The sequence below is a fragment of the Bubalus bubalis genome, chromosome 9, assembly GCF_019923935.1.
Source record: "Bubalus bubalis isolate 160015118507 breed Murrah chromosome 9, NDDB_SH_1, whole genome shotgun sequence".
Classification (NCBI taxonomy): Eukaryota; Metazoa; Chordata; class Mammalia; order Artiodactyla; family Bovidae; genus Bubalus; species Bubalus bubalis.
Genome location: NC_059165.1, coordinates 96322316 through 96349121, shown reverse-complemented (window position 1 = coordinate 96349121; position 26806 = coordinate 96322316). Strand labels below are relative to the sequence as shown.

Here is a 26806-nt window from a genome sequence, read left to right as displayed (position 1 = left end):
CTGGGGGGGGAAGGGGAGCGGAGCCAGTAGGATTGGGCGCCTCTAGCGGGTGATGTTGGGCACGGGCTTCCAAGACTCCACCCTCAGGCCCGCCTGGGTCCCTCTCTCCTTTCCGACTCTGCTCAGACTATGTGATTACCCCTTGTGGCCAAGGGCGGCCTGGAGCCCTCCAAATCCCTCCGCGACGGCGGGGCGGGGCCTTGCCATGCTGATCCTCTGGCTCGCGGAACCTCGCCTTCGGACCTCTCTGCCTCAGTTTCCCGCTGGCCCATCACCGCCGTGGTAGGGGAAAGCTGGGGAGGTCTGGCAGATGCAGCTGTAGACCCCAGAGCCTGCACCCCACCCCCACCAACCCCAAGGACGCTCAAGATGCCAGATATCTGTGAGACAGTTTTATTATCGCTCCAATTAGATTCCACCCCTATCCACACCCCCATTCTCATGAGCTTAGTTGAGGCAGCCCCATTAGGGGCCGGGCCCCACCAGAGCTGGGACATGGGATCTCTCTGAAGCCAGGGTTTTGACTTTCTGGGTGCTTCCGCCATCTCTCTCCGATCTGTCCGCGCTCTGGGCTGGGCTGGGCTGGCATCTTGGCTATGTTCTTCCAGTCCTGGCCCTGGGGCCATCAGCGTCTGGGACCGTCCAGCTGCCCGTGTCAGTGGGGCTTGGGGACGTGGCCATCCACATAGAAGTTCCTGGTGATCTTGGGCAGGGTGAATTCGGCCCCTTCCAGCTCAGGCGTCAGCACGATCTGGCAGCCCAGCCGGGAGTTCTCTTGGAGGAGAGGGGCCATATCCAGCATGTCGTCCTCCCTGGAGTAAAGGGCAGCAGCAGTTGTTAATGGATCCAGGGGTAGGGGCCAGAAGGGAAGCTCTCCCGCCAGCAGCTGGAGGGGAGAGAAAAGCCAGGGCTGCCCTCTGCTATGGCCTGGGCGGATCCTGGAATGCCAAGGCTCAGCAACCAAGCCTTGCAGCTCAGGGCTGGGAGGGGCCACCCTGCTCACCTCTCATCAGGAGGCGGCAGAAGGTCCAGGTGGTCTTCACTCACATACACGTGGCAGGTGGAGCATGCCAAGGAAGCTTCGCAGGCCCCTGGGGGTGGCAAGTGAGGGACCGTTGGTGAGGGACCGTGCTTGGGCAAGCACCATTCAGAGAAGGGCTTAAAAAAAAAAAATCCCTTTGTTTCTTATTTTTTGGGGGGTGGGGTGGGGAGCCACACCCTGAGGCTTGTGGGATCTTAGTTCCTGATCAGCGATCAAACCCAGGTCTATGGCAATGAAAACAACTGGACCACGAAGGAATCCGGTGAATCTCTCTTTCACCATGTGACTCTCATTTCTCCCTCCCAGGCCTGCAGGCCCACTCTGTGCATCCTCCACCCTGTCACTGACTTGGCTGACTGTTGCTGATCTGCACACAGGTTTTACAAACGGACTTCAGGGTTTCCCCCAAACTCTCCAGAAGGCTGATGACCAGGCTGGGCACCTGGCACCATTAATGAGCATGGACTGGACTTCAGTGTAGCTGAGAGGAGACAGGCCAGACAGGTTCACTGTAGCCTGTGAACGCTTGCTGTGACCCTGCCACTTTGCTGGGCTGCCCTGATGCTCCTGAAGGAGGGACCGACTCACTCAGCATCTAGTGCTGCAGCAGGAGAAGGGATCAGGAAATAAAGGGGTGAGTGGTACAGAGTCGAGGGTTTCCTGCTTGCCCCGGACACATTCCCAAGCTTCTGACTGAGCACTGGGCTTCCGGATAATGTCCTCTTCCAAACGGTTTTCATAGCTAGAATAAAATCCAAACTCGTCACCTCAGCCCTTGAGATTCTCCCACCTCACTGCACTCAGCCCCTTCAGCCACCCCAGCCCCTTCGCTCAATTCCTCCATGCCAAGCTCAGCCCCTACCACAGGACCTCTGCCCTTGGCATACTCTTGATCTGGAATGCTCTTCTCTCCAGTCTTTCCATAGCTAGGCCTTTTTGTCTTGGGGCACTACTCAGTTGTCCTCCAAGTTCCCATCTCCTATTTCTTGTCCTTCCCCCAGTTCTTGTTATCCCTTTAAAAATTTCTGGACAGCATTTATCATAATCTGAAGTTACCACCATCATTTCTGGGTTTCCCTGTGCTCTGTCAACCTGCCTCTTCTCTCTGCATTCAGCACTGAGCCTGGGAGGTTGTAGATGCCTCGAGAGATACTTGTTCTAAGTAAATAGGACAGAATTCTTTCTCTTCCAGACAGGTCGGACCATGAGGGTGGAGCTACAAGACAGCTTTCTGACCCAGCAGACCTCCCCCGTGGGCTGCAGTGACTAAGTCGCCCACCTTCCCTGTCTGGAGAAGAAACAGTCTGGGCCTTGAAACTCAAGTCATCCCCAGGTGTCTTTCTCAGCCCTCTCTCCCAGCTTGTTAACATCCTCACCACATGAGACAGAGATAACCTAGTACAATCATTCCAACTACTCACTGCACACCAACCACGTGCCAGGTATTACACACCGTACACATGAAATCTGCTTAATCCTCACAGCAACCCGGTGAGATAGGAACTAAATTATCCTACTTTATAGACGAGGAGGCTGAAAGATGATAAGTAACTTGCTCAGGATCACACAGTTGGCAACAGAAAAATCTGAACACAGGCCACGTGCCTTGAAAACCCATGTTCTAATCTTTGTCATGAACTGCCAGCCAATGGATTCCAGAACAGAACTTAAGGTAGGTCTGCCAGGACTGCCCCCAATTCTCCCTTCTCCCCCAACTGCTGTCTAATGATTAAATCAGCTCCTTATTATATACACCGGGGCTTCTCAGGTGGTGCAGTGGTAAAGAATCCGCCTGCCAATGCAGGAGACGCAAGAGACGTGGGTTTGATCCCTGGGTCAGGAAAATCCTCTGGAGTAGGAAATGGCAACCCACTCCAGTATTCTTGCCTGCAAAATTCCATGGATAGAGGAGTCCATGGGGTTGCAAAGAGTCCAACACAACTGAGCATGTACTCATGCCATGTATACATACATACACCCAACACTATACACTTTTTAAAAGACCACTCTCCCAGTTGCTCATGATATAATTACATGTTTATGCATGGGATTATTGTCCCTATTAGGTTAAACTGGTGTGAAATGACAAGGGCCTTATCTGCTTTTTTACACTGCTACCTGGCACACAGTATGTGTTCAATATTCACAGAAGAGTAGCACAGATTAGTGGCTAAGATAGGCTGGGTTTGAATCTAGTTTTGCCACTTACTTGACCTTGGACCAGGTCTGCTCAACCTGGGGCTCAGTTTCCTCACCTATAAAACAGGATAACATTCTCTCCTATTGCATAATGTTGTCATAAAATAGATTCAATCAGTCAAAATGTGGTAAGGGGCTTAAAGTAACATCTGCTATTATTATCTTTCCTTTAACAGATACTGATTTAATACCTGTTTCATCTAAATACCATGACAGGCAACAGATAAGTGTGAACAAGGCAAACACGGTTTCTGATCTCATTTTGGGGAGAAATGACAAAGAAGGAAACAAAACAATGAGAAGTGCGATGCAGACAATACTGCACACTGATATGAATAGAGCTATTGGGTCATGGGGACTGCGGTTGGGCTGAGAGGGATAAGACTGTCAGGAAGATGACATTTACATCAAGACCTGAAGGGTGAGGAGCCAGAAGGTCTGGTGGGAAAGCACTTTCGATGGAACACCAAATGCGAAGGCCCTGAGGCAGGCATGAACTTGGCTATTTGAGGAACAGCAAGCAAGTCAGTGTGGCTAGAAGAGAGGGAGGAAAAAGGAAGAAAATACAAGCTCCTGGTGGGCAGGAGTTTTAGGAACCTCTACTAAATGCTCAATAAATAACTGCTGAATGAATAAAGATTAAGAGAGCAGGGGATGAGATCCTGTTGAGGAGTCTGAAGTTAACCATGTTGGGTGGGAAGCCGTGCAAGATTAGGTAGTGGAGAATCCTATCTGACTTGTTTTTTTTAAACGAATGAATAAAGATATCTCCAATTCCCTATCCCCGTCTCCCACCTTCCAGATCCAAACCATGGCGCTGGGCCAGGTGGAGAACATTATCCCCGACTCTGCCGCTCACCGGAATCCGTTGGCCTGACCGGTCCACGAACACCACGTTCACCCTGGGGACAGATGAGAGTGCAGATGCCTCAACTGGATGATGGGAGCAGGGGCCAGGTGGAATATAGGGTTAGGAACTCATGTTTGGGGTTTGACGGGACATGAATATAGGGTGATGCAGAAGGGGGGACACAGGGATAAGGCTGTACGGCAACGTGGGGACCGGAGGAACCCCGTTTTATTATTAACGGGGGACTTGGCTCCCACACTCACACGTCCCCGGGCCGCTCGGGGCCGCTGGCTTCTTCTTCCCCCGCCGGGCGCGAGCCTGGAAAACACGGTTGGGTGAGCTGCCGTGCCGGGCACAGCTGGCGTACGATGGGTTAACGACGCCCGCCCCAGACTCCCCAGGTACCTGTCGCCCGGAATTTCCTGGCTATCGCTGGCGCCGCCGCCTCCCCGGACCCCCAAAAGCCTCCAGGTCGGCTCCACCAGGCACCCCTGGCAGCCCGCAGCAGGAACCCAGCATTCACACCTCCCCAGGCCACGGAGGAGGCCATGACAGGCATCACGTGACCAGGGACTAAGCATGCGCCTTGGTGCGTTTAGAAGCGACGGCCCTGTAATTACTCGAATACAAGCGCCTTTTTTTTTTTTTTTTTTGGCGTCGCTGCACGGTAAGGAGGCAAGTCCAGGGGAGGCTGCCAAACTGGGGGCGCAGTGCGCAGGCTCGGATGAGTCAAGACCTGCAGGGCTATCCCAGACATCCCACCCAGGCACATTGTCCCAAGAACCAGCCGGGTCTGCTTTCTTTAAAACCATTTACTTACAAACTTTAATTCAGCAAAGGTTTGTGTGAGATTGGGGAGGAGACAGCCCCCCGGAGTGGATGTGGACGCCGAGTCAGGGGAGGGGAGCTGGTGGCCCAGCTGGCCAGGGTCACAGCCCAGGGTCACCTCAGGCTAACAGGTCCTGATGGTGGGAAGGGGCAGAGTTTATCTGCACCTTGTCTTATTTTCCAGCACTGGGCCACAGGGAGGCCAGCTCTGGGTGATCTGGCTTGGGGATGACAATGCAAGGCTCATCTTCAACATGGGGGAGAGGACAGAGGCTCAGTGAGATGCACAATGCCCAACAGACAGTAGGACAGCAGGGGAACTGGGTTAAGCTGGCAGAGAAAGCCCACCCCGCACCTAGGCCTGGGCAGAGAGGGCTGGTGGGACTGGTTTGCCAAGACCAAAACTTTGGCCTTCTACTGTCCCCACGATCGGGGACCTTGGGTAGAGGGGCCCGATCCCCAGGCCAGAGCCATTTGGTCCTGAGTCAAGCTTCCGGAGCTCAGCATCTGAGAGGCTCTGGCCGGAGGGGTCTGGGGCCTGGCTTTTAAGGCATCAGAAGGCAAGGGGACTATGGTAGGGAGCAGGGGACCCGGAGCTGGGGTACAGGCCAGAGAGGGCAGGCCAGGGCAGGAGACAGCCATGCCTGCAACAAGTGTGGGAGAAAGAAAAAAGGGCTGAGCCATTTCAAACCGGAAAGTGTGGAATGGAGGCCCAGACATGCTGGACCTTGAAGGAATCAGAGCTGGGGGGGCAGGGAGGGAACGTCCTGGATTGTTTAAAAATAATAAAAATTAGAAAAGGAAACCGAAGTCAATTGTCAAAGTTAGAAAAGGGGGGACAGTCTCTGATCCTCACGGGAGGTCAGGGAAACCTCCAAGGCACTCGAAAGGCCAAGACACAGGAGCGATGAGGCAGGAGGGGACTCCCAGAGAGACGGACACAGAGGGACACGGTGGCGGGAGGAGGGGAGAGAGAGCAGGCTGGTGCCCCTCCCTCTTAAGGCTGCAGGGTTTCCACGATGGGAGCAGGCCAGAGGTGCAGAGTGCTCCCAGATACCCCCCGCACTCCTTGGGCTCCTGCTGGTTGGTCAGCAAAGTCTTTCAGAGATTTTTCTATTACCCAAAGGAAAAGAAAACTAACAACAAAACACCAGAAAACCCCAAAGCGATTTGGTGCAGGCCTTTGAGCATCTCCAGCACTGGCCCTTTAGAAAATCCTCTTGCGCTTCAGGTAGGAATCTGCGTAGTGGCCACCAAGGCCCTGGGAGTGCTGGCCCACATAGCTGCCTTCTGGGCTGGGCTCAGGTGAGGGCAGCAGGTGGGCGAAGCTGCGTTTCTGTCCACCCAGTGGGGTCTGGAGACAGAGGGGAAGGGCTGGTGGGTCAGGGGCCACCCAGGGGCCACCACTCCCCAGCCCTGATGGTCCCCACCCCCTGCCCGTACCTTCAGCAAGTGGCTGTGGCCATTGGGCCCAGGGCCGAGGCCCAGGAGCCCTTCTCCGGAGCCCAGTGGGGAGGAGCCAACCACCTGGGAGAAATGGGAGATGTGGGATGGGAGAGGAAGCAGCCCCTGGAGCAGAGGCGAGGGTTTCATGTTCAAATCCTGCCGCTGCCAGTTACGAGCTCTGAGACTCGGGGCTGATTATGTCATCCTTCTGGGCCTCAGTTTCTTCATCCGTGGGTTGGGGCTACATCACCCACACCCTGGGCTGCTGGGGGAGGAAGTAAGAGGCCCAGAAGCCAGGGCAGTACTACATGCAAGACATAAGGCTTGAGGAGGACAGCCTGTTTTAGCTCAGCCCTGAGCAAAACTGACCCCTGCCACCCCCCTGGCTGTGACACTGAAGGTCCCTGGGACTGCATGTGTCCTGGTTGCCCTCAGGGCCACGTCCTCGGCCGGGGGCAGCACCTCACCTTGTTAAGGTGGCTCTGCCTGAGGCCAGCCTGCAGGCCGCTGGTGAAGCAGGACGTGGGTGAGCCCGCATAGAGGTGGGAGAGGGGCCCACCGCCACCTCCGACACCCCGTTCGCCAAAGCCACCGGGTGGGGGGGACATCTGCAGAAAGGGGGCCGCCTGAGTCAGACAGGTCACTGCTGTGCCACCCTCTTTGGGAGGTCCCCCAAACAAGCCTGCGCTCTGGCCCCTAGAAGAGTGTGTGACAATGCCAGCAGAGGGGCCAGCCCACCCTTCCTCTGCCAGGGAACCCCGGGACCACTAGCACATGCACGAGCACGGGCTGGCCAGCTGCAGGATAAGGTCCAAGTGGAGCAGGGAAGTCACTGCAGCCGGGGCTGCATCCCCAGCCTACTGACTGCCAGATACATGAAGGAAGCCACTGTGAACTCCCAAGATCCAGCTGAACTGCCTGGTGACTACAAAGAACTGCCCCCCCAGCCCCCCACCCCACAGGATAGTGAGAATAATAAAATATTTCCTGTTCTAAGTCACAAAGTACTGGGACTGCTTCTTATGCAGCATGAGCTAACTGATACACCCAGGAGGTGGGATGGACAGGGAGGCTCTTACTCTGTGTCGGCTGGGTCCGTGAGGCCCAAGGGTTGGCTCCCGTGGGTGGGAGAAGAGCCGCCGAGGTCCCACATCCTGAGTGAGAGTGGGAGAAGCACGTGGGGTGTGGGGGTGGGGGTGTCTATAGCCAGGCTCACCCAAATTCAGCTCCACGGCACAGCTGTCACTGGGAGTCTGCCTCTTGACTCCAGTGCCTGGGGCAAACCCAGCAAGCAGGGTGGGCCAGTGACACAGAAGCGGTGCCTGGTCCCAGAGGGTGGCTGCACCTGGACCCCGGAGGGCTGTGAAGGTATGAGGCAGGAGCTTGGAGTCTTTAAGGCAAGCAGGGCACCCAGGTGCAAACTCTTGTGGTTTCAGTATTCTGTCACTGGCATTTATCTCGGTTATTTTTTAAAAAATCCAGTGTGGGCCAAACACAACACATGTGGCCAGTCTGCAACGTCTGGCCTAGAAGTCAGAACCATAGAAGGAGCAGTTCTCCAGGGACAGAGATGGGGCCTGCAGAGAGGGGCAGTGAGAAGGACAGACAGAGAGGAGGCTGAGCCCTCGTCTGTTAAGGAGAAGCAGACATGTGGCCACAGGCCTCTTGGGAGAGAAAGACTGACAGGAAGCAGGGTTTGATGATGCGCAAAGACAGACAGACAAGAGACTTGAGCACAGGGACCACGTCTGGCATGCTCCCTCCTGTCTCCCGTGCACTCAGCCCAGCCCAGCAGAGTCAGTATTAGAAAGATGTCAGACTGGAGAAGGACGTGCTCTCGGGACCCAGGGCCTTTGGAAGGGCTGCCCCCAGGGTGGCCACGTATACTTACTGAGGGGTATTCGAAGCCATAGCTGTCAGGCAGCCCTGGTTCGGGGGGTAGGCGGGCGCTGGAGAGGGGGCTGAGCAGGCGGGACTTGAGCTGGAAGGCTTTGCTGCTGCCGCCACCTCCACCACCGCCTCCGGGGGCTGGGGGGTGAGGCAGGGGGCCCTCAGCTGGGCGGCGGCTTCTCCCAGCGCCTCCCCAGCCCCGGGCCTCCTTACCCGCCAGGTTGCTGGCTGGGAGTAGGCTGTGTAGGTTCAGGTAGGGATTCAGGGGGATCCGGAAGTCCTTGGGGGGCTCCCCAAGCAGAGAGACCTGTGGTGGGAGGGCTAGATTCATGAGGGCCCCTGGCAGGGGGGAGCTTGCAGGGCGGGAGGCTGGGGTGATGGCTGGGCACCAAGTGGGGCCTTACCCCAGGGGGCGTTGGCAGAGGCCCACTGTCTTTCTGGAGGCCTCTGAGGCCCGTGCCTCGGAGCCCCACGGGGGCGGGGGGTGGAGTAAGCTGGGGTGCTGGAGGACCCAGGCCCATGGGTTCCCGGTCACCTCCAGAGGGGCCGAGCAGTGGCGGCAGCAGGGGTGGCGGCTTCCCTCGCCGGGGTGGCAGCTCAGGGGGCAGGCCCCCTCCTACAGGAAGAAGAAGGGGGTCAGCAGCCCAACCACACAGGACCCCTTCTTCTGGGGCCTGGGAGCCTCTGCTTGAACCAGGGCCACTAAGTTTCAGACACTGAGCAGCATTCTCGAAGTCCATCAACTCCCAGGACATCCATGACTCCCCAAGGAGGCGGGCACCATGTGCTCAACTGACAGGTCGGGACTCAGGTTAGGTCACTTGCGCAGAGCTGCACAGCTGGGAAGGTACCACACCCAGGGAGGAGAGGGAAGGGGAAGTGGGATGAAGCCCAGAGATGGGGAAGAGGCAGTTGGCATTACCTGCAGACAGCTCCCCGAGGAGGGGGTTGGCTGGCTGGGCCCCAGGCTGGAGAGTGCCCAGAGGAGAGTCTCCCAAGATCCCAGGTTTCTAGGGACAGAGGATAATGAGCTGGAGATGAGACGGGGGGGCCACAGGCCCAGCCCACAGCCAATCACAGGCAGACACAAGGCATCTCCCAGTGTCTGTGACACCCTGGCCATTACCCACCCGCCAACAGTGACCAGGGGCCTCCTGCATGCCAGGGCCTGCCCAGGTGCTGGGGAGACCCCGGGAACATGGGATGGGCCATGCTCAGCGGGTCAAAGCCTGTCACCCACAGTCAGTTACTGTCAGCAATTCACAGTGATGTCCACCGGTTCGCACCTAGTTCCCTTGCTGGTTATCACAGACGCACAGCGTCTAACACACACAACCACCCTGATTGGAGATGCAGTGTGTGACAGCCACACATAGATTCAGTCATTCTTATTCACACAACAGCCCACGCCCACAGCCTCACCTGTCAGTTACCCTCAGACACACCCGAGCCACTGACTCGGCCCCAGTGAATCAAACTGGACAGGGTGGTGCGTGTTTCTGTGTATGTGTGCGCTGTCGCTTCAGTCCTGTCCGACTCTGCGACATTAAGGACTGTAGCCCGCCAGGCTCCTCTGTCCATGTGATTCTCCAGGCAAGAATACTGGAGTGGGTTGCTGTGCCCTCCTCCAGGGGCTCTTCCCTACCTTAAGTCTCTTGCATTGGCAGGCGGGTTCTTTACCACTAGCACCGCCTGTGTGTGGTATGTCAGTTTTTCCGTGTGCGTGTTGAGGGGGTGGGGACGAGAGGCCCTTCTATTCCCCTGTGGGGCCTTGGCTTTCACTAAGTCACTTCCTGAGCACCTGCGAACCAGGCCCCCAGGGACACAGTCCGAGGGCCCACAGCTGGTGGATGGTAAGCTACCCATTGGCAGAAGCAGCAGTGCTGGAAATGGAATCATGAGGGGCTGCGGGATGTGTGTGAGGGAGCCTGTGGCCCACAGGCCTGAGGTTACCTTCTGACTCTGGGTCTGGAGGGCAAGCTGCAGCAGCGCCGTGGACAGGGCAGGCCCGTTGAGCAGCGGCATGGCCGGGGGCGCGCCCAGGAGGCCTAGCGGGAGACCCAGAAAATGAAGTGGTCCAAGGGTGGAACCCCCCACCCCCACCCCCCGAGGAAACACAGCACCAGGCCCATTGAGAACATGAGGACAACTGACATACCCCAAGAAACAGCCTGGGTGATGAGTTCCCTCCTCACCCCCCAGGGATGGACAGTCCCTCCTCCATGACCCTGCCCCCTTCCAAGGGACTCAGGGCACCAGCTCCCTTGGGGAGCGTCATCCCAGACCCTCTTTGTGGGCTCATGTCACTCGGAGCTCAGACAGCAAGAGTCCAGGGAAGTGCCCAGTTCTGATTGCTGGGCCTCCCTCGCCTTACCCTGCTTGCCACCCGCGCCACTGTGGAGCAGGGGGTTGAGCAGCAGCTGGAGGGAAGCAGAGGGCCCCAGGTTGTTGAGCAGCTGCAGGATGTTGGGCTCTGGCAGGAGCCCTTTGCCCCGATTGAGGGCCTGCAGAGAGGATCAGAGGGGCAGTTCAGAGCCCTGCCTGACTCCTTGGCTTCCCCATGCCCCTCCTCTGGGGCACCCGCCCCCCGCAGCACGCAATCACCGTGGCCTGGGCAGCAATGAGAGCAGCCAGCATGCTGCGGCCAGGGGGCCCGGGGGCGCAGAAGGAGACGCGCAGATGGCTGCCTCCCAGGGCCAGGCCGTCTGCCCGCTGCTGGGCCTCCTCTGCCATCTCTGCCGTCTCGTACTCCAGCACAGCGAAGCCCTTCAGCTGCCCGTCCTGGCCATATGCCAGCTGTGGAGGGGAGAGACAGTCGTGAGCACCAGGGTGGCAGTGACCACCATCAACTGAAGTGACAGCCATGACCAGATGAGGATTCTGATGACAGTAACCCCCAGAGAGAGAATGGACTCTGGGCCCTGTGCTGCCCGGTGCCCAGTTCCTGTGTTAACTCATCGAACCTTCTCAACAGCCCTGGGAGGCTGTATCCTGCCCATTATTCAGAGGGGACAACTGAGGCTCACAGAGGTCAGCATGCTCAAGGTCACACTGCTGGTGGGAGGGCAGAGCCAGGCTTCCCACTGGTCAGAGTCACCAGGCCTTGTGCCAGTGCCTCTTGGGGCCGTTGCCTGGGTTTCCAGAGTACACACTGCAGGGCCTGGAGAAGACAGGCTGGTGGGAGAAGCAGGCAGCTCTGGGGTTCAGCCCGACTGCACACCTCAGGCTGAGGGTGCTACAGGTGCAGCTGGGAAGGGCACACAGTCTGATGGTGAGGCAGGTGGTCACTGAGCTCGGGCTTAAGGCTGGTAGTGCTGGGCAGGAGGGTGGGGTCACACAGCCAGTGTGTGGCAGAAATAGAGATGTGATCACGAGTGAGCCAGAGGCCCCTTCACCTGCCTTAACAGCAGTCATTTGGTACTTCAGGCCCTCAGCCCTCAATCCTGGGAGAGGATGTGTTCCAGGCCTTTTTTTTTTTTTTTTTAATTTTATTAGCTACATTGCACAGCATATGGGATCTTAGTCCTAAGCAGGGATCAAACCCACACCCCTTGCATTGGAGGCACAGCATCTTAACCATTGGACCACCAAAGAAGTCCCTGTGTTCCAGGATTGAGGCTGTTTTGGAGATAAGAAGAGGGAGCCAAACATACCCTATGTTATGTATCAGTCACCCCCAGGGGGTTCTGGGGCACCCTGGAAATCAAGCTTGAGAATAGCTCGGCAGCAAGATGCAAAGAGGAAGGCCACAAATGACCCCATGTCAGTTTGACTCAGACAACAAGACTCTTGGGTTTTCAGGGTGTTGTGGCTGCTAGACCCTTGTCCAGGGCTGTTCCAGGGTGGGCAGATCCTGGGACAGCGTCTGGCTGGGCCCCACACGCCCATGGGCCAGGGGCCACAGGTGCTGTTTCACTGCATCCCGGATACAGGTGGTCTCGGCACACCCACTTTGCAGGTGAAGTAACTCCCTGCAATTCGGGAGACTCCAGTTCAATCCCTGAGTTGGGAAGATCCCCTGGAGATGATTACCCCCCAGTATCCTTGCGTGGAGAATTCCATGGACAGAGGAGCCTAGCGGGCTACAGTCCATGGGGTCGCAAAGAGTCAGACATGACTGAGCAACTAACACTACTACATAGCACTCATAGTTTTTTAAGCAACTTTGCAACAAAATGAACCAATTAAGATCTGTAGGGACATGGGGAGGGAGGTGGGAGGGAGGTTCAGGATGGGGAACACATGTACACCCGTGGCAGATTCATGTTGATGTATGGCAAAATGAATACAACATTGTAAAGTAATTAGCCTCCCATTAAAATAAATAAATTTATATTAAAAAAAAATATGTAGGGACTTCCCTGGCAGTCAGGGCTCTGAACTTCCACTATAGGGGGCAAGGGTTTGATCCCTGGTCAGCAGTGAACTAGGATCTCAATAGTTCTGTGCAGCAAAAATTTTTTTTTAAAGAATAAATACAAATGACATGTATATTTGTTTGTTGTTTAGTTGCTAAATTGTGTCTGACTCTTTTGCGACCCTCTGGATTATAGCCCGTCAGGCTCCTCTGCCCATGGGATTTCCCAGACAAGAATACTGGAGTGAGTTGCCACTTCCTTCTCCAGGGGATCTTCTCCACGCAGGGATGGAACTTGCATCTCTTGCTTGGCAGGCAGGTTTTTTACCACTGAGCCACCTGGGAAGCCATATATATATCCATATATATATATACACACACACACATACATAAATTGACCTGTTGATAAATGGCAGAGTGAACCAGACTAGGCTGCTATGGGCTTTCCTTCATGCTCTCCTCTTGATCATGTAGGAAATAAAATGCCCCCTGACATGGGCAGCAAACTCTCTTATGGGAGGGGGGTGCCCAGTTAAGAGCGTGGGCCCCTGGTCAGCTGCCTGATCTTGACTCCCAGTCCATCTCTTTCTGGCCAGTTTGGGGAGGTCACTGCAAGTGCCCATCCATGCCCCCTGGTTTCCTCATCTGTAAGATGAGACCATCAGCTGGATCCACTGGGTAGGGTGGCTGTGGGTGGGGGCCTGGTGCCCACTGGCCCAGGCAGGGCAAGTCTGGTCTTCACCCCACTTCTAGTGAACACTTCACCTTTGCTGCTGGCCAGGCCCTGCACCAAGGCCTGGATGGGCTGCTTCTCACAATCACATCCATTTCATCCGATGAATACAGAAAGGGGTCAAAGGGCAATCGAAGCCGTGTGGCTCCTAAATAGGGGGATGGAGGCTCAGACTTTGACCTGGTTAACTCCCAAGCCCAGGCTCTGTTCAACAAGGATGCCCGGTGTGACTGGGCTCCTTAGAGGCGGTCACCTCCCGCCTAGGGATTCAGCAGATATATAAGCGGGGGAATGAGTGAGCAACCATTCACAATAACCCAGTCATAAAGCAGGACCAGATCCGTTCTGAGATGGGGACAGCCACACCCAGAGAGAGAACCTGTAATTGGTCATGGCCTTGCCGCCTTCAATCTCCAGTCAGTGGCTGCTGACTGTAAGTATATGTCACCTGTGTCCTGAGTCCCATCCAGGGCCTGGCACACAGTAGGCATGCTGCAAAAGGAGCAGCAAGCAAGAAGTGAGGTTCCTACTAACACCAGTTCCCCGGCACCAACACCCACGGCAGCAGACCTGGGCTCTGAGCCCATATCCCAGCCTCCTCCAGGGTGGCCTGGGCTTCCTGGGCTGCCTCTGCCCACCCTGGCTGTCTGTCCTGGGATGTGTCCAGTGTGTGCTGAAGGAATGTCCACTCTGGGGACCTGGGGGCTCTCTGAGAGCTGGGCCTGGCCTATTCTCGCCCCACTGCACCTGTCACAGGGCTAGGCACCCTTACAGAAGGGCCTGACAAGTGAGACCGGAATGAACCAGGGACTGTTTTCCTAGACCACCGCATGAGGGCTGAATCTCTACTTACAAGGGTAGGAAGGAAACCAAGACTCAGAGAGTGAGTGACCTGTCTGGGGCCACAGGGCAGGGCTGGGATCTGGCCATGTGTGACTTGCGGTGGGCTCTTCCAGTGGCCTCCTTGATGCTGGCCCTGGGGTCTGGAGGCATGAGCACAGGGGTGGATGTGAACGCAGCAGGAGCGGGTCTCAAAGCATTTTTTTTTTTTTTACAAAAGTAGCCTTGTTTGCATTTTTCAGGGGGAGGTTAAGCAAGTCGCCAGAGGGTGCGCAGGGATCTGAACCCCAGCCATCTGGCTCCTAGCTGGGCTGTCACCCACTGTACCACATGGCCTTTCTAACAAGAACACCATTCAAAGTGGCCTCACCGCTGCCTTACTGAAAGGGAACCCAGAAGACTGGAGAGAGCAGGTGACTCACACGGCCCCTCCGAGGTGCTCTGGGCTTCGCATCTGCTCCCCCAGGTCCCTGCACCGGGCTTACCTGGCAGAAGGTGGGGGTGTGGACGGCTGACAGCGCTCGGCGCAGGGCATCCACATCACTGAAGCCAGGCGGCAGGCGGTCAACACAGAGGCAGCGGGAGTGGAGCAGGGCAGGTGTCAGCTGCCCGGCATCTGTCCAGTGCACGTAGAGGGTGCGTGGGCCCAGGGGCTTGCCCAGCAGGTCTGACTTGGCGCGGGCGGCTGAGTCTTTCTTCATGTACTCGGCGAAGCCGTAGCCCTTGGAGTGACCAGTGCGCTCACTGTAGACTAGGAAGCAGCGCTCCAGGCTACCGAAGGGCCGCACCAGCTCCTCGAACTGCTGCTGTGTGAGGCTGGGGGGCAGGTTGGCCACGCAGAGCAGGGCGTCCGTGGGCTGCAGCTGCACCGAGAGCTCCCGCTCCCGCAGGCGGCTCTGGTGGAAGGCGCTGATGGCGGCCTCCGCCTGCTCCCCATTCAGCAGCGTCACAAAGGCTGCGGCAGGTGGGAGCATGGGGTCAGTGGGGCCCCCCGAGGGCCTGCGCCTCTACCCCATGTCCGCCCATACCCACCTCCCTCTAAACCACACGTGACCTCAGGAATACTGAACCACCAGGACATCATGGGCACCAGCAGATTGGAACAGTCGCCAGCCGTAGGCAACAATAGCCAGTGTCGCCTGGCTCCTCCAGGCTTGCTCCTTACAACCCATGGTGATGCTCACCCACCGGGGGCCTGGCCCCATCCTAAGAACTACTATGTTGGCCAAAAAGTTTGTTTGGGTTTTTCCATAAGATATGCCATGTGGGGTAGTGGTGGTTACCCACGTGGTCCCTGGAGCCTGGGTTTCAACGAAGCCCCTGAGTGGCTCTAAAGTCTGTTTCTTCCTTTGTCAAATGGGAATAACTTCCTCCTCACAACCACTATCTTTCCAGCAAGGAAATGGGCACAGGGCAGTGCCCTGCTCAAGTGGAGAAGCCTGGACTTGAACCCCAGCAGGCTGCCTCCCAGGCACCCACAATTTTTCAGATGTTTTAATGCCTTTGGCTTCACAGCCAACTCCGACAGGCCATGTCCAATTTGCGGGTAAGAAAACCAAAGCTCGGGAGGGTAAGTCACTTGCCTGTGGCCAAACAGTGAGGACAGACCGGGATAAGAACCCAGGACTCTTAGCCTCCGAGGTCCAAGATCTTACCCACAACCCTAATCCACCAGATAGGCCTCGAGGGGTCACCTATGCTCAGCTCCTTCTCGCCCATGTTACAGACTTCAGGCAACGGCCCTGGCAGGTTTAACACCTGGCACGATGCCTGGTGGATACAGACATCCTCCATGCAGGGGGCCAAGACCAGTCCCTGTTCCCATAGAAATGACGACCGCGTGGAGGCAGGCGCGTGGGTCAGCAGCGCCAGCCTAGGGTGGTCAGTGCTATGATGGGGTACAGGGTGTGCTTGGGCACTCGGAGGAGCCGCCCTGAATGGAAGAGACGTTAAAAACAGAGGGAACAGCCTGGAACCTTACGCACCTGAAGAGATGGTAAGGCTGAGGTACCTCTTTGCAAGGTAATATCAGGAGGAGCTCAGACAGGTTGTGAGGAGACAGAAGCATGATCAGGGTTAGGACCAGGTTTGATCAGATTTGCAATCAGATCAGAGCTGGCTGCCTAGGGGAAGGCAGGCAGGTGAGTGAAATCGGAGAGGCCAGAGGGAGGCCGTCATTTCGGGAGGCATGTCTCCTAGACCCAGGGCAGGACAGACTATTGCTCCAATCTGTCCCTCATCTTGGGTGCCCATCGTGGGGCATCCTTGCTGTTTCTCTTCCAGGCTACCCAGAAGACACCTGGATACTGGGGACCCCATCCCAAACATTCCCTCTGCTGGCCAGTCCACCAGGCCTGTCTGATCTTCTTCAAGTCCTCCAGAATAACTGGTGCCCTTCCAATCCCTTGGCTCCCATCTGGTTCACGGCCCCCCTCTCTCTGCTGAATGTTGGGCCTGAAGTTCAGGAGACACTGGGCCAGGACTCTCCAGCTTCAGGGACTGTCATCACCTGCCACTAGCCCACCCCACCCCACCCCAGGGTCCCACAAACCTGTCCCTTTGTACTTGTCCACAAAGCAGTACTTGAGCTCATAGTCGCTGAGCAGGTCGTGCACCTCCTGTGGAGACAAGCCAAAGGACAGAGAATCATGGAGAAACAAAGAGAGCAACCCAGTGGCACGTTCACGAGGACCAGCTATGAAGGCAGGTTAATCACCAGCCCCATTTTACAAGTGAGAAAACGGAGTTTCAGAGCAGTTGCTTGCCCAAGGCCATTGCAGCCATACCTGGCAGGGCTGGGAGGCAGAGCTCAGCTATAGAACCCATGCTTTTAACCAACACAACACGCTCTTATTAGAGAGTCAGGTCGGTCTGAGTTCAAGACCCAGTTCTGCCCACAGGGAAGTTGTTTAACCCATCTGAACCTCAGTTTGCATAACTGACTCAACAACCCTGCAAATCGAGTATTAACAAGTCCATTTTGTAGATGAGGAAACTGAGGCTCAGAGAGGTGAAGGAAATTGTCAAAGGTCAAGCAGCTGGTCAGGGCACAGCAGTGGGAATGCCACCCCTGGGTACCTGACTGGGACCCTGTGTACTTAATAAGCCCACATTGTGTGACTTCACGTGCCTCCCCATTCCCTCCTACTGACAGCTTCTTGCAAGCCAGCTGCGGAGGCGAGGCCCTGGGGCCTTTTAGTGCCAGACACACTGTGCACCCTGCAGGAGATAAGAAACGCTTCCGGCTGGGAGATGGTGGGCAGTAGGAGGTTGACTGACTCTAGAAACACCTGTCTCAGATCTGCCCCAAAATCACACCCCTCCCAACACTCCTAGGGTCCCACCACCCATGGGCAGAGAGAGCCAGTGGCAGGTGTGCTGGAGGGGCCAGGGAGCAGGGATTCTCCACAGCAGGGACAAAGAACCCATTCCATTGCTGAAGGGTAGGGCAGACTAGGTTCAATCTTCCCGGGTCCAAAGAGCACTGGGAAGTCCTGCCCCATTTGGCGCCAAGAGAAGGGCACCCATGGATTACTAAGGATCAGCCAAGGAGGGCTACATGGAACAATGCCCCCTCCTTCTCTGCAGGCCTGTAGCATGGGGACAGGAGATGACTCCATTTTTCCAAATTAATCCTGAGGCTTTTGAGGAAAAAAGACCCTGGGGCTGCCTTAACTTCCGATCTACCCCTAAAAGGAATTCAAAACCGCTTGCTATGGAAAGGCACATTCTAGTCAACCATGAAGCTTATGGATATGAGATCCCACCACTCCATGCTAGAGCAGAAAGCAACTGGCGTCCCTGATTCCACTGTCCCAATCTGGCTGTCCATTCACTATCCCCCCAACATGGCCAAAGCTGCCCGCCCCCTTCCATTCCCCGCCCCCTTCAACCACTTGGCTCCTTCCAAGCCTCTGGTCGCCCCTAGCAACGTCCTCCCTCAGTCCAAAGTTGGTTTCTCCCTCCATCTCCGACCCCCTGCGTCCCGCTCTTGGTCTCTCCCGATCCCGCGTGGACTCACCACCGACGACCCCCCCCCGGGCACGCCACCGTTGGTGTCGCCCGGTTCCCCCCGCGCACGCGCACGGTGGTATTTCCCGCCACGCTCCCACACGGCCCCCCCCCCCTCCCCATACCTGGTTGGTCACGTCCCCCGGGAGGCCCCGGATCAGTATCTTGCGGCGGTTACGGAACTGGCGCTCGGTGTGTTCCAGACGTTTCCGGATCTCCTCTGGATCTAGTGGCGGCAGTTCTTCTTCAGGCGCCCGGCGCTCCGCGGCATCACCAGCCTCAACCTCGGCCCCAGCCTCTGGGCTCAGCGGCGGCCGGTGAGTAACGGACACGTCGGCCGCCATCTTGGGAAACCCGGCGCCTTCTGGGACCAGCGAGCCGGGGCGGAGCGGCATAGAGCGGCAACGAGGACGCGACCGCCGATTGGCCAAGAGGAGCCCCGCCTCCCCTTGACTCCTTCAGTCCATTGGGTAAGGCTCGGCCCGCCTCTCGGTGTTCAAGCCCTGTCTGGGCACTACAGGTTCCGCCCTTTTCCGCTATCGCGATGTCACTCAATAGACTCGCGAAACTGCGAGATGGAATCAAGCTACAGTGTAAGGATTTTAAAGCCTTTATTCAGAATTCGAAGATAGATACAGCCAAGCCCCCGTCGTCTTTGCTCAGTATCACTGAGCTCAGGATAACTCCTCTGCCACAGTCACTTGCTGTGTAGACGTGAGGCGCCACCGGGTGCTCCTTGGCGTCAGGTGGTAAATGTCACGTTGCCTCTGCACCCAAAAGACGTACACTGAGGCTGCAGCGAGAGTCACCAAGCCCAAGATCGCTAACACTCCCAGGACGATGTTGATAGTGACCGGGTTCCGACCTGTGCGGAAAAGCGGAGAATAAATACGCTCGTCTCAGCCCCTCCTAAACTTGCCCGTCTAGGATAAATAACGCCTTGCCGAGGCTCACCTTGAACGTCCATCATCACTAACATTTTGTCCGTGCCCCGTGAACTGGCCGCCTGGCAGCTGTAGGTACCACTGTGGTTTAACAAGACAAGGAATGGAATCCCGACGGGCACCTTAAACTTGGAGCCTTCCTGCAGACACTGTAGCTGGGGCTTCGGGTTGCCTCGGGCCTGGCACTGCAGGATATGCATAGTCTTTTCTTTCCACATCAAGCGTTGGGGACATTTAGCTCTGTCAATCGTGGGGCCGTCTGTGGGACCGCCAAATGATCAGACACACCCAACACACCCGAGGCACAATGGGGCAAGGGAGAGACAAGTCTCAAATCAAGGAAGCAAGGGATTAAAGGTCAGCGTGACCTACTCACACAGGACACGCAGCTGGACGCTCCTATTACGGTGCAACGTCACCCCATGCACCTTGAGGGTGGCATTGCAGACGAAGGTGCGCTTGTCGTCCATCTCGGTGGCCTTTAGCAGAAGCTGGGCAGGCTGTCCTGGTACCGCGGCTGGAAATCCGTCCAGCATGACCTGGACTCGGGGTCCGGCCGCGCAAGTGACAGTCACTGGGGTCCCCTCGGTGGCGTTAGACTCACTCAGGTTCAGGTTGGGCCCCTGGAAGCCTAAAGGCGGGGCATTGCCCAGGAGTTTGCTGACCACATACCTCCCTTGGGTGAAGCCCTGCCCCCACCTGCGTCCTTCCCCTCGGGGTATCCAGGCTACCCCTTCGTCTACTCTGCAGCCCTCACCCGACCCAGTTTCGGGCACTCAGGCTCCTCTCGGGTTACTTAGGCCCCTCCTGTCTCAGGTTTAGTCTTTGCCTGTGTGCCACGCCCCCTTGGGCTGGAGGCCTTCACGGTCTCTTGGGTCAGCCCCGCCCCTCGTTTCCGGAGCTATTTTGTCTCCGCCCCCTATGGGACATCCCTGATAGCTCAGTTGGTAAAGAATCCGCCTGCAATGCAGGAGACCCCGGTTCGATTCCTGGGTCGGGAAGATCCGCTGGAGAAGGGGTAGGATACCCACTCCAGCATTCTGGCCTGGAGGATTCCATGGATTATACAGTCCATGTCACAAAAAGTCGGACACTTTCACTTTTCCTCTTACTACATGTAGTCACGTTCCCGGGTCAGCCCCACCCCTCGCCTCCTGAGCAGTTTTGGCTCTGCCCCCTCTTACTATAGGCAACCAAGCTCTCCCGGGTCTCTCGGTTCTCGACCCCCAAGGTTACGTTGCAGACAATCTCTTGGGTGCCCTCCTGTTCGGTTTTCGCTGTGGCTGTGGCCGTGAGCGTGTCCGCGTGGCTCGCTACTGTGGCATTCAGCTTCTGGTTCCCCAGCGCCAGTTGAATATGGGCCTCCGACGCTGGGAACAGCCCATCCAGGCTGCACTTAACAGGCCAGGAGGTTTCCATCTCCCAGAACCGAGGGAAAACGAGGCGCGGGGCGGTCTTGGGCATGGCTTGAAAGAAGGATAGAAGTGAGCAGGTGGAGGTCTCACAGCTGTGGAGATCCCTTTTCCCCATGACATTCATCCCCCTAAACCAGGGTCCTTCTTTCCCAGGATACCTTGCGGCCTGCATCACTCCCTTTCCAGAACACACACAGCCGCCTTCAGAAGTTCCAAGGCGGTGAGCCTCCCATCTGAGGCTACCCTGCCCAATGGCCAAGGGCATGTGTTCCTTAAAGCCCTGAGGGCCAGGCCACCCCATTCTCAGGAATTCCCGTGGCCAGGGAACGCTTACTCTGGCTCCACTCATCACCCACCGTCTGCAGTTCTTTCCCTCACCGAAGGTTTGGAGCTTCCTGGGGGCCGAGGTGTTCTGGAAGAGTTCCAGTCCTTGGGACCGCAGGTCCAGTTCAGAGCGGCAGGAGAAATTGGTGCCATGGTCCTCTCTTCTCGGCTGCACCATGAACGTTACCTTGGCGGACTCCTCCTTTCCCACGGGCTGCCGGCCCAGCTCCTCCTCCCGGCGGAGAAGCACCACGGTGAGGTGGTCCCGGGGGGCCCCGCCAAACACCAGACAGCTCAGGTTGAGTTGTTCACCTAACGGCTGCCAGAGGGGCAGGGGTGCCAGCTCCACACGCTTTGGGAACCCTGAATGGAGGCGTGTGAAGGGGAGAGTAGAACTTACCAGCCAGCCCGGCAAACACCACCGTGGAGAGGAGCCCAGGGTGGGCCAGTGCAGGACTGTGAACTTCAAGTTAATAAACCTGCTGGACTTACAAGTGTGCTAGTATATGTGTTTGCCATTATCATTAACAGCATGATTATTATTTCCTGTTTTGTTGGACTCCTTGGCAGGCACTGAAATGAATCAGTTTTTCTGTTCACAGTTAAGGGAGGGGGGGAAGCAAGGAAGAGAACTAAAGTTTATGGCCATTTATGATGTTAATAGTAATCATAACACTTCCTGTTTATCTTGAGTTTTCCTTCCTCTTTCCAAATGTCATCTACCTTCATTCACACACCAACCAAGTGAAATCTCCTCTATTATTCTTCCCTTTTATGGACAGAGAAACAGGCCCGGCGAGGTGAGGTAGTCCTCACCAAGGATGTGCAGCCAGGAAGGGGCAGAGCCAGGCTTAGATAGTGGGTTTCCCAAACTCCAGATCTGTGTGCCCACCTACCTCCATGACATTAGATCTAGGAAGTCCCCTGACCCCTCCTTCAGCCTCTGATCTTGGCCTTTCCCAGAGCTTGGTCCAGTCCTCTCCAGTCTGTCCCAAGTGCTCAGGGCCTAGGGCAGCCTCTTGAGGGTGCTCTGTACAGTCCTGGGGGTGCTCAACAGATGCAGGCTGGGTGCAATCCCAGCTGCGGCTGCAGTGGCTCCCAAAGGCACGCATTCCAAAGCCTGGCCCTCCCCTGGGGGCAGCTCTCAAGCCTGCCTCTGAAGCTGCCACAGGCCTGCAGACTGGCTTCCATGGAAAACTTTTAATGTCTAAACATTTACAGGGCTTCTCTGGTGGCTCAGTGGTAAAGAACCTGCCTGCCAATGCAAGAGATTCAGGTTTGATTCCTGGTCCAGAAAGATCCCCTGGAGAAGGAAATGGCAACCCACTCCCGTATTCTTGCCTGGAGAATCCCCATGGAGAGAGGAGCCTGGTGGGCTACAGTCCACAGGGTCGCAAAGAGTCAGCCATGACTTAGCAACTGAACAACAACAAATGTACAATTTTAGACTATTTAACAAGGTGGCCTCCATCTTAACCTCCACTCAAGGGCTAGTTGTATGGTAGCCAATGCTGATTATGCCTGAGCTGTCTATGGTGGATGAGGGAGCCCCCATGTGGAGTATTTGCCAATTTCTGTGGTGTAAATACTCCCACTTTAGGCTGATTTAAAACCACTCAATGTGACACAGAGTTGGGAAGAGATGAGCCCACTGGGCTCTTGTGAGCCAGGACAAATAGGCTCCTGCACAGCACTGGACAGAGGCATCTCACAGTCACACAGACGGGGATACCCAGATACACACGTAGGCAAACGTGCAGAAATACACACAAAGACACATATAGACACATACTGGCCCAGACATCCACACATGCTCAGAAACAGACACACTCACATAGATATACACGCGGGCACAGATACTGACACATACACATATGCAGGCACACACAGATACAAATCCAGGGGCTTCCTTGGCGGCTCCGTGGTAAAGAATCCACCTGCCAATACAGGAGACATGGGTTCGATCCCTGATCCGGGAAGATCCCACATGCCAAGGAGCAGCTGAGCCTGTGTACCACAACTACTGAGTCTGTGTTCCAGAGCCCAAGAGCTACAACTACTGAAGCCCGTGCATCCTAGAGCCCGGGTTCTGCAACAAGAGAAGCCATGAGAAGCCCGAGCACTGCAACAACAGAGTAGGCCCGCTCGCCACAATGAGAGAAAAGCTTTTGAAGCAATGCAGACCCAGCCCAGCCAAAAACAAATACATAAAAATTTTAAAGTTATTTTTAAAAGGTACAAGTCCAGAGACACAGGCAGGCACACACAGCAAACACATTTGTAGGCATACAAGTACACTCACACAAAGATAAGGACACTCAGATCCACATGCTCACAGACATATAGGTACACAACCATGAATACAGACACTAGTGCACGCACAGGAAGAGCATACACACAGCTACAGATGTACACTACACTTTTCTGAGGCCTCACAAAACCGTCGGCACCCTGAGTGATGTACTCAGCTATTTCCTAGTCTATTGGGTTGTTTTGTTTGTTTGTTTTTGGCTGCACCACGTGGCTTGTGGGATCTTAGTTCCCCGACCAGGGACTGAACCTTGGACCTTTAGCAGTGAAAGCGCTGAGTTCTAACCACTGGACAGCTGGGGAATTCCCTGTCTTCTTTTAAATTCAGAGAAACTGGAAGGATTCATAAGAAACTGGTAACGGAGATATCAGGTCCGGAGAGGAAGACTTCAGCTGTGAAGAGCAGGGATTTGAGACCTGGACTCCAGGCATCTCTGCTCATGGACCCTGGCAAGTGACTTTACCCCCGCTGAGCCTCAGTTTCCTCATCTGTGAAATGAGGCTCATAAGTGTACCTCCCCAGCCCAGGCTTTCATAAGTGCTTTTGGGTGAGCACCTATGCATCTGCACTAAAAACAACAGCCACTCACAGCCTACACTAGGTAAATGGAGACTTGACACTGACTCCCCCTTTTTTTTTAATACTTTTAAATTTGGGAACCACATGAATTTATTACCTGTCATAAAAATAACAGCAACAGGAGACTTCCCTGGTGGTCCAGTGGCTAAGACTCCACGCTCCCAATGCACAGGGGTTCAATCCCTGGTCAGGGAACTAGATCCTACCTCCTGCCTGCCACAACTAAGACTCAGGGAAGCCAAATAAATAAGTAAATACAAAAAAAGAAAAAGTAGGGACTTCCTTGGGAGTCCAGTGGTTAAGAATCTGCCTTGCAATTCAGGGGACACGAGGTCAATCCCTGGTTGGGGAACTAAAATTTCCTATGCCACAGAGCAATGAAGCCCCAGAGCCACATGCACTTGACAGCCCGCATGTCACAACTACTGAAGCCCATGTGGCACAACTAGAGTCTATGCACCACGAAGAAAGATCCTGTGGGCTGCAACTAAGACCTAACGCAGCCAAACTAACTAAATAAATAACTATATTAAAAGAAATGTTAAAAATTGAGTAAAAGACATGTCCTTTTTTTTGGCCATACTGAGAGCGTTCCACGGTTTTAGTCCCTTGACTAGAGATTGAACCCAGCCCATTGGCAGTGAAAGCCTGGAGTCCTAACCACTGGACCACCAAGGAATTCCTGAAATATCATTTTTAAAATGCTTATTGGGCTTCCCAGGTGGCACTAGTGGTAAAGAACCCGCCTGCCAATGCAAGAGACTCCAGAAATGCAGGTTGGATCCCTGGGTCAGGAAGATTCCCCTGGAGGAGAGCACGGCAACCCACTCCAGTACTCTTGTCTGGAGAGTCCCACGGACAGAGGAGCCTGGCGGGCTACAGTCCATGGGGTCACAAAGAGTCGGACATGACTGAGGCAACAGCACGCATGCACACACACAAAATGCTTATTGAGAACCAAATAAGTTGATTTCACAGCTGCTGCTTTGGCATGCGGTTGAGATGTACCCCTCTATCTCTGACTCTGTCTCTCTCTCTCTCTCTCACACACACACACACCCCCAGGTCTGAGCTCTGACTGAGTGTCCAGGTCCATTTGTGCAAATTCAGGGCCCCAGCCCCACCTTGCTCCCCTGCACCACTGGTCATCTACCTCCACCACTGCCCAAGGCCATCCCACCTCCAGCCACGGCTACTCACCATACACTGTGATGTTAGAGAAACCCACCACCTGGGACTTATTGCAGAGGCCAGAGCAGAGAATTTCCATGTCACCAGTCACGTTGGTGAGACGGAAGGCTGCCCAGCCCAGGCCCCTGCTGTGGAGCTCCTTGGAGAGGGCTGTCTCCAGGGAGATTAATCCAGGCCTGGGGCAATCTAAGCTGCAGTTTACCACGAGGGGCTCTCCAAAAGGCACCACTGGGTCCTTCGGCTCCACTCGTACCTGGTAGGTCTGTCCCTGGGCACCTGCATGAACAGAGTCTCTGCTGGGGGCTCCAGTGTCCCCCAGCCCACCCAACTGCAGGTTCCATCCTTCAACAACCCCCTAGCCAAGATATGAAGGTCTCTGCCTTCGGCGGTGTTTCAGTTTAGTGGGAAAGACAGATGATGGATCACGAACCAAGGAGAGTTGAGAAGGAGGCCAGGAGGAAGTGAGTCAGGAAAGCCTTCCTGGAGGGAACCGCTACAGTCAGTTTTAAAGGGTCAAGGAGGATTTCACCAAGTGAAAGGCAAGAGTGATCCTGGCAGACTGAAGAACACAGGCAGAGATCAAGGGTCCGGATGAAGCAGGGAGCGAATATGTGCAGGCATGAGTGTTTGGGTGGGTAAGTGTCTGTGCTGTGAAGGGGGCAGGGAACAAGTGAAAAGCAGGGACCTGGCCTCAGGGAGCCCTGAAGGCTGAGTTAAGGAGCCACCACTTTCCCCCAAGGATACTGGGAAGCCCCTGACAGATCTGAGTCAAAGAAGTGTTGCCACAGCCCTGGGCAGCAGGGTGTGAGTGCACTGTTCTCCTTCCCCTCCCCAGCAACCCCCCATCTCCAGCCCTCCCCAGCTCACTGGGCCTTACCTGTGGGCAACAGACAGCAGGCAAGAAGCAGAAAGATGAGCGAAGTCCAGAAGACCCTGGGCGGTGGCCCTGAGGGCATCATGGTGACCAGCCTGGAGGAGGACGTTCTCTTAATGAAGCGCTGGGCACCGGCGAACAGGCAGGACCTCCAGGGGAAGGAAGAACTGTGACTGCAGCTAAGAATGCAGAAGCCCAGGGGCTACATCTTGCCCCGGATGAGGGAGGGGCAGGGGAATATTTTGTGCCACCCCCTGGGAGTCCACAGTGAGGGTCTCAGGGAAATGGAGAGTGCTGGCGAGTCTCCGGGGAGTCTCAGAGAGAGCTCAGTTACACTCCTTGTGCCCAGATCAACCCACAGGAAGTGCTAGCGCAATTGGCTTCCTTTTTTCTCAGTACTGGAAAGCCTGGAGGGGGGCAGGGGTGAAGGTGGTAAGACATCTCCTTCCTGTTGAACTTAGGTGAAGAAGGCTGTTTTGTTCCCAGAGAGGAAGTTAATAAGGATATCTGGACACTGGCCTTGAAGGAAAAGGGGTGGGATTTCGAGGTGACGTTTCAAGGAGGGAACAATGGGCAGACTTCTGGGCAGGGCTTCAGAGAGTTAGCATGAGATCTCAACGTTCCTGGGAGGCAAAAAAAAAGATTTCGGGGGTGACAATGAAGACTCCCCTATGATGAGTAAAACTGTGACAATGAACAGAGCCCACATTTACCGGGGACTTGTGCCAAGCTGTATGCTGGCTGCCAGGGTGACTTCTATAGGGCTCCTTATCTTTCCAATTGTCATGTACAGATGTGAGGATTGGACCATAAAGGAGGCTGAGTGCAGAAGAATTGATGCTTTCAAATTGTGGTGTTGGAGAAGACTCTTGAGAGTCCCATGGACTGCAAGGAGATCAAACCAGTCAATCTAAAGGAAATCAACCCTGAATATTCATTGGAAGGAATGATGCTGAAGCACCAATACTTTGG

General features: G+C 55.6%; 3 protein-coding genes across 14 annotated transcripts; all 3 read right to left on the bottom strand.

Annotated features, from left to right (window-relative positions):
- Nucleotides 1–379: 379 nt before the first annotated feature.
- FDX2 (ferredoxin 2) lies at nucleotides 380–4803 on the bottom strand. 5 transcript variants are annotated; one of them, XM_025293543.2, is made up of 7 exons: nucleotides 4497–4803; nucleotides 4355–4409; nucleotides 4101–4143; nucleotides 3252–3297; nucleotides 1631–1784; nucleotides 1004–1091; nucleotides 760–812 (listed from the first exon to the last, which is right to left on the bottom strand). In XM_025293543.2, exons 1-6 carry the CDS (start codon nucleotides 4648–4650, stop codon nucleotides 1040–1042), a joined length of 504 nt encoding a protein of 167 aa, XP_025149328.1. In that variant the 5' UTR covers nucleotides 4651–4803; the 3' UTR covers nucleotides 760–812; nucleotides 1004–1039. The 5 variants fall into 5 exon arrangements, 4 of the variants coding, with proteins under 4 accessions (XP_006068397.1, XP_006068396.1, XP_025149328.1 ...); XR_003111526.2 differs by having other exon boundaries at nucleotides 4037–4143; XM_006068335.3 differs by lacking the exon at nucleotides 1631–1784 and having other exon boundaries at nucleotides 380–812.
- Nucleotides 4804–4888: 85 nt separating this feature from the next.
- Nucleotides 4889–18549, bottom strand: RAVER1 (ribonucleoprotein, PTB binding 1). 7 transcript variants are annotated; one of them, XM_044948629.1, is made up of 14 exons: nucleotides 18322–18549; nucleotides 16737–16803; nucleotides 14671–15140; nucleotides 10860–11051; nucleotides 10630–10759; nucleotides 10209–10303; nucleotides 9178–9265; nucleotides 8660–8871; nucleotides 8469–8562; nucleotides 8257–8393; nucleotides 7445–7519; nucleotides 6833–6973; nucleotides 6363–6488; nucleotides 4889–6273 (listed from the first exon to the last, which is right to left on the bottom strand). In XM_044948629.1, the coding sequence occupies exons 1-14, from the start codon at nucleotides 18538–18540 to the stop codon at nucleotides 6127–6129; spliced, it is 2193 nt and encodes a 730-aa protein (XP_044804564.1). In that variant the 5' UTR covers nucleotides 18541–18549; the 3' UTR covers nucleotides 4889–6126. The 7 variants fall into 7 exon arrangements, with proteins under 7 accessions (XP_044804564.1, XP_006068400.2, XP_044804563.1 ...); XM_006068338.3 differs by having other exon boundaries at nucleotides 6363–6446; XM_044948628.1 differs by having other exon boundaries at nucleotides 8257–8562.
- A 241-nt stretch (nucleotides 18550–18790) lies between these two features.
- Nucleotides 18791–26302, bottom strand: ICAM3 (intercellular adhesion molecule 3). Of its 2 annotated transcripts, XM_006068336.3 has the most exons (7): nucleotides 25838–26302; nucleotides 24970–25236; nucleotides 20934–21242; nucleotides 20325–20606; nucleotides 19517–19771; nucleotides 19151–19399; nucleotides 18791–19061 (listed from the first exon to the last, which is right to left on the bottom strand). In XM_006068336.3, exons 1-7 carry the CDS (start codon nucleotides 25917–25919, stop codon nucleotides 18871–18873), a joined length of 1635 nt encoding a protein of 544 aa, XP_006068398.2. In that variant the 5' UTR covers nucleotides 25920–26302; the 3' UTR covers nucleotides 18791–18870. The 2 variants fall into 2 exon arrangements, with proteins under 2 accessions (XP_006068398.2, XP_025149325.2); XM_025293540.2 differs by lacking the exon at nucleotides 24970–25236.
- Nucleotides 26303–26806: the final 504 nt, after the last annotated feature.

Coding starts and splice junctions, on each gene's coding strand:
- FDX2 (XM_006068334.3), bottom strand. CDS start 4,650: ATGCCTGTCATGGCCTCCTCCGTGGCCTGGGGAGGTGTGAATGCTGGG. Junction 4,410..4,496: donor CAGGAAATTCCGGGCGACAG/GTACCTGGGGAG, acceptor CGTGTTTTCCAG/GCTCGCGCCCGGCGGGGGAA. Junction 1,092..4,036: donor CCATGGTTTGGATCTGGAAG/GTGGGAGACGGG, acceptor TGCCACCCCCAG/GGGCCTGCGAAGCTTCCTTG.
- RAVER1 (XM_044948628.1), bottom strand. CDS start 18,540: ATGGCGGCCGACGTGTCCGTTACTCACCGGCCGCCGCTGAGCCCAGAG. Junction 10,760..10,859: donor TCATTGCTGCCCAGGCCACG/GTGATTGCGTGC, acceptor TCCTCTCTGCAG/GCCCTCAATCGGGGCAAAGG. Junction 9,266..10,208: donor TCCAGACCCAGAGTCAGAAG/GTAACCTCAGGC, acceptor CTCTGTCCCTAG/AAACCTGGGATCTTGGGAGA.
- ICAM3 (XM_006068336.3), bottom strand. CDS start 25,919: ATGATGCCCTCAGGGCCACCGCCCAGGGTCTTCTGGACTTCGCTCATC. Junction 25,237..25,837: donor CTGCTGTCTGTTGCCCACAG/GTAAGGCCCAGT, acceptor CTGTTCATGCAG/GTGCCCAGGGACAGACCTAC. Junction 21,243..24,969: donor CTCTAACATCACAGTGTATG/GTGAGTAGCCGT, acceptor GCCTCCATTCAG/GGTTCCCAAAGCGTGTGGAG.